General features: G+C 41.8%; 1 protein-coding gene across 1 annotated transcript in view; it reads right to left on the minus strand.

Moving 5' to 3' along the window:
- Positions 1-2870: 2870 nt before the first annotated feature.
- The window catches only part of LOC109477163 (gamma-aminobutyric acid receptor subunit beta-3-like), a 31865-nt gene continuing 29536 nt past the window's right edge, over positions 2871-5199 (minus strand). Inside the window, exon 8 of the mRNA XM_019778227.1 lies at positions 2871-3468. Within this exon, the coding sequence (XP_019633786.1) occupies positions 3160-3468 (309 nt within the window). The 3' untranslated portion in view covers positions 2871-3159. The remainder of the gene's footprint in view (positions 3469-5199) is intronic.

Below are 5199 nucleotides of genomic sequence, written 5' to 3' on the forward strand. Positions count from 1 at the left end.
GCACTGTAGCTAGCGAGTGAAGTTACCGTGTAAATAGCCGTAATGTTGCAAGCCTATCGTTAATTTTATTGCTACGTGAGAGTGGTTGTAGGGTGGCAAACAAGTCACTCCCAACAAGATGTTGTAAGCGGTTTTGAACTCGGTTGAGGCAGTTAGGGAGCTCTGGGCAGCTCCAGCCCAGATGTGACAGGGCTTCTAGAATTCTGCGGGGCTTGTTGCAGGTCACACATGTGAAGACTGATTGCAGACATGGCTCGTTCTTTTTTGCCTCATGGCTAAGTTTTTGCTCCGCAGGTCGCTTATTATAGGACTTTCAGCGCCTTGCTGAAGCTTGAGCCTCCAAGACGTGCGGTCCAGGGCAAGGCCTTCTCAGGCAGTTCTGATGTGGAATAACTTAAAGTCACGCCTGCAGACATCAATAATAGGCTAAAGTATAAAGGAGACCGCAAGAATCGCAAGTGTAGATTTCAAACTAGTCATGGGGCAGTTGGTACATGTCTCTGGATTTTGGACTTCTTAGCTATTTGTTAACTTATATTGGCTACATTACAACCATTTCCTAAATCTCACACCAGTGTTGAATAGAGAATCATGGAGGTTTATACATGAAGCTTTTAAAAACAAATCCTACATTTTTTTACCCGTGCGTGGGGATTTCATAAGGTATTTTACAATATTGATGTATTGATGACTCCATTCATAGATGACTTCAAGAGAGGAAAGAAGACGGAAGATGTTTATTATCACGTCACCAATCATGATATTATACATCATATCAAATGTACATCATAATCGCATATCATATATATCTCTAGTCAGTCCGTAGGGAATAGGTTGATATGCATTGAAAGAAAATGTACCATCCATTACATGTAGCTAAAGGCACTTTACTTCACAAGTCAAAAGTCATGTACATTGTACTGTCGCAGAATCCTCCACCTAAATGATAACAGTGCGACTACTATCTACCATGAACATTTTGCGGCATACTAGATACATACATTCCTAATAGTGTGTTTACTGGTTTATTGCACATATCACTGCGATAGAAACAATCTACAAAACCCTGCAGAGGTGACTTAACTGGATAAAAGTATCTATGGAGACTGGATAAAATCATTGTTTGAAGTAACTATACATTTGTCTGTCACCCTAACAGGGAATATTTATGATCGATATTTTCATAGATACCGTTGTATGATTATATCAATTTTTTTAACCAACACCTGAGTAGACTTGATAGATAGTCATGATACGAGTAATCATGTATGTTGTAATAACTAGATATCAATAATAAGTTTTATTTCATGCTAGTAAAGGCAAGGGTAAACAGTTAACAATCTTAGCTAGTGAATAAGGTAACCGAAGATATTGCTCATTAAACCTGACGCAATTATGAAAAACAATTTACATATAGTCTAGCCAGTCTAAGGGGAGGAGAAGAATGAAATGATGCTGTGTTGGGAGCACAGTACAGACCTGGGCAATCGTCTGATAGCAGTTGTGTGTCTGCATCAAGCAGAGGAATTCATATGCTCAGGAAAGTATCTATGTGGTTGTCAACCGGCTTACTTAACTACACTACAGAGACGTTCAACACAAACGATAACAATACCCAGTGCTTCTGTAGGCAGTGGTCTTATTTACAACCGTAGAGGCGCGGAGGGACAGCGAAAGCGGCTGTGAATGCCTCCCGCTGTAGTCATCAGTCAAACCTAAACATATTCAATTATCTGGGGTTTCTGCCGCAACAACCGTGTATGATTGATGGTTCTGCTGCTGCTCGATAACAAAGGCCTTTGTGGCTCACAGAGCGCTGATCCATGCTGACATTACAGAAAATGATTTACTGTCATTCTCACGTCCCGTATTTCATTTATACTCAGCAGTTTTATTGAAAAGCTGCGCCACCACGTGTCTGCGTGGCACGCTGATAGGCAAGTATGACATTCCCATAAATATGCGAATATATCAACACTTCGCCGTAACTTTATCTTGGTGCGCTACTTATATACCACTTGTTATATCGCATGCAAATCCCGAGGCTGTGACGTCATCGATAAAGGCACGGGGGCGTTTAAAACTTAACTCTTCAATGATTTTCAAACCTGTCACATTCAGGACGTCCCCTCGACATTTTCCCGGAACAAGAGCTGACCACGATCGGCTGAAGTACGGGGAGTTCTGGTCAGATTTAGGCCACGCCAACCTTTATGTACTAGTAGAACCTAATTTGAGTTAAATTTGACTCAAATTCAACCCCTTCGCACACCACGAACACTGGCTGAATTACAGCCGAACACCAGCCAACCATGGCCAAACCTTATGACCCCCCCCCCACGAATGTTTTAAACATTGAGAAACTTTCGGGGTTTTGCAGCCGAATAGTAGCAACAAAATTGTGAAAGTGTGACAGGGGCTTTAATGAAAGATGGCCGGAATTTTGGTTTGTCTGCTGCACTTACTTTTAATCCATGCAAACCCCTTTACATGCGCGTAGTGCCATAGCAGGAGACACAATTGCTGTCAAGAGCCTAACAAAAACTTCATGTTCGTGTACTCTAACGTTTACCTCAGAGTCTGCAATCGTGAGTGAAGTATTGGGAAGGTTTCATACGTGGTGAGTTTCTATTGGTCTGTTTCCTGTGTAGAAATAAGTACAAGATCTCACACCACAATGTCACAAACTGGCCACAACGTCATGACGTCGATTTCCAATTTCAGGTCTTAGTTAGGTTCAGTGGACTACTACTCCGTGTCGCAAGAGGGCGTGAAAGTTGTTAGTTGGCTTTTTATTATTGTACATATCTATAGGACCGACTCCTGGGAAAGGTACATTACTGGTTAATGACAATTGAACGTCTGTACAACTCGAGACAAATGTACTAAGCCACATTTTTTTGCCTTACACGACACTATCTCGACTGAAATTTTCTAAACACCAAAACCTTCTGTAAGAAGTATACGGACCGATTCCGTCCAGCCAGCCTGCTAGCCAACTTCTTAACTACAAATGCTGGCAAAATACGGTAGGCCACAGAACAGCTGATATATATGTACAGATATGACACAAAATGTCATTTCTTTTTACAAAGAACCGCCGGAAGACACTTTCTCATCAACCACATAACATCATCGCCAAGAGCATATATCCCTCCATCAGAAAGTGTACGTTATCCAATAGAAAATATTGAACAGTACAAAAGACAGCGGGAAGATGATACGGGAGTACTTGTCGATGACGTTGATGTCCTTGATCTCGACTTTGAAGGCGGCCCGTTTCTCGCGAAGATTGGAGACGACGTTGGACGCCACGTCGAAGAACGTGGTCTGTCTCTCCCTTCTGCGCGTGCTGGAGGCCGTTGACCCCAGCCCGGGGGAGGTGGGGGACTCGTCGTCGATCTTGGACTCCATGACGGCTGCCTTCAGGGGACCCTTCAGCGGCTTTGCTTCATCCAGTACCTTTACCTGAAAAAAAAAGCATGTCCGTGGCTGAGTAGACATACCCTGGAGTCTCCGTGCCGCTCTCTCTCTTCCTCTTTTAACACGTTTTTTTACTATCTTAGTTTTGCCTTAAAGAAGACAATAATCTACAGTAGACGTGTCTACATGTACTTCCTGGCTTGTCTGTTAATGTGAACAGAATCGATTTATCTTTGTGTGTGTTGAGGAGCAGATATCTTTTGGGCACTAAGTATGTGTCACATTTGCCTGCCCCTGCAGTCTTCCGTATGACATTTCCACATACCAATCACAGGCAAAATGGTACTAGTTCCCTGTCAGATAACAAAATATGACACGATCATCGAACCTCCTCCTGCTTTTTATTTTTGTTCTTTCTGGCTCTGAGCCTCTTCCTAGCTCGGTGCTTAGACGTGGTGGACTCGAAGTTGACGAAGGCGTACTCCAGGAGGGCGGCGAAGACAAAGACGAAGCACATGACCAGATAGACGTCCACTGCCTTGATGTAGGAGATTCTGGGTAGAGACGCTCGCGCACTGGTGATGAACGTCGTCATGGTCAGAACGGTGGTTATACCTGGAAAAGAACACACTATTAACACCGAGCAGATTATTATTGGAATGAGCAGAGCACTTTGGACTAATGCCTCTGACTATTTACAGCTTAGAGGTACATATCCAATATTTTGTCACAAACTTCTCTGTTACATAGCGGATTATAATGACCCCCAGTGGGGGTCTTCACGCTTCGTTAAATATTGAAAAATCTCAAGATTCATTCTAAAGATCTCAATATTTTAGACGAAATCTTGAGATCTTATAAGACAATCTTGAGATTGTTCATGACAATCTCCAGATCTTTCAGAAAATCTTGAGATGAAAACAAAAGGTCTCAAGATCTTTCCAAATGTTTTCAAAGTATCTTGAGATTTTTCCAAAGCATCTCGAGATGCTTTAAAAAATATCAAGATTGTTTTAAAAGATCTCACGTTTTTTCAAGATTGCTTTAAAAATCTTGATATTTCTTAAAGCATCTTGAGATGCTATGGAAAAATCCCAAGATACTTTGAAAACATTTGGAAAGATCTTGAGACCTTTTCTTTTCATCTTAAGATTTTCTGAAAGATCTGGAGATTGTCATAAAAAATCTCAATATTGTCTCATAAGATCTCAAGATTTCGTATAAAATATTGAGATTTTTCAATTTTTAACGAAGCGTGAAGACCCCCACTGGGGGTCATTATGATCCGCTATGTAACAGAGAAGTTTTTGACAAAATATTGGATATGTACCTCTAAGCTGTAAATGGTCAGAGGCATTAGTCCAAAGTGCTCTGCTCATTCCAATAATAATCTGCTCGCTGTTTAACGTAATTCGTAATCAGCAGCGATAATTTTGTGTAATTTATAATATCACTACGTAACCCCCATGCAGGCCCTCAAATATAGATTCAGTCTATGGCTTTACAGTATTTGAGGAACAGGTGCGAAAATTGTCACAGTAAGCGAACACACTTCACCTCTTTATTTCCAGGTGAACTTTGTGATCCTGGGAAAGATTGTGAGAATACTGGTGCTGAAGCTCAGAGCCCACCCAAACTCACTGGATACAACACACTACAGGTAGGCCCTGGCTTCAAATCATCTTTGGTTCTTTTCCTATAACTCAAGCTTCGGTCACAACCCGCCATACGTGCTTCTGCGTGCTGTCTACGTGCAAAACGTGGCAACGTAGGGCA

Source organism: Branchiostoma belcheri, unplaced genomic scaffold, assembly GCF_001625305.1.
Source record: "Branchiostoma belcheri isolate BF01 breed outbred unplaced genomic scaffold, Haploidv18h27 scaffold4, whole genome shotgun sequence".
Lineage (NCBI taxonomy): Eukaryota > Metazoa > Chordata > Leptocardii > Amphioxiformes > Branchiostomatidae > Branchiostoma > Branchiostoma belcheri.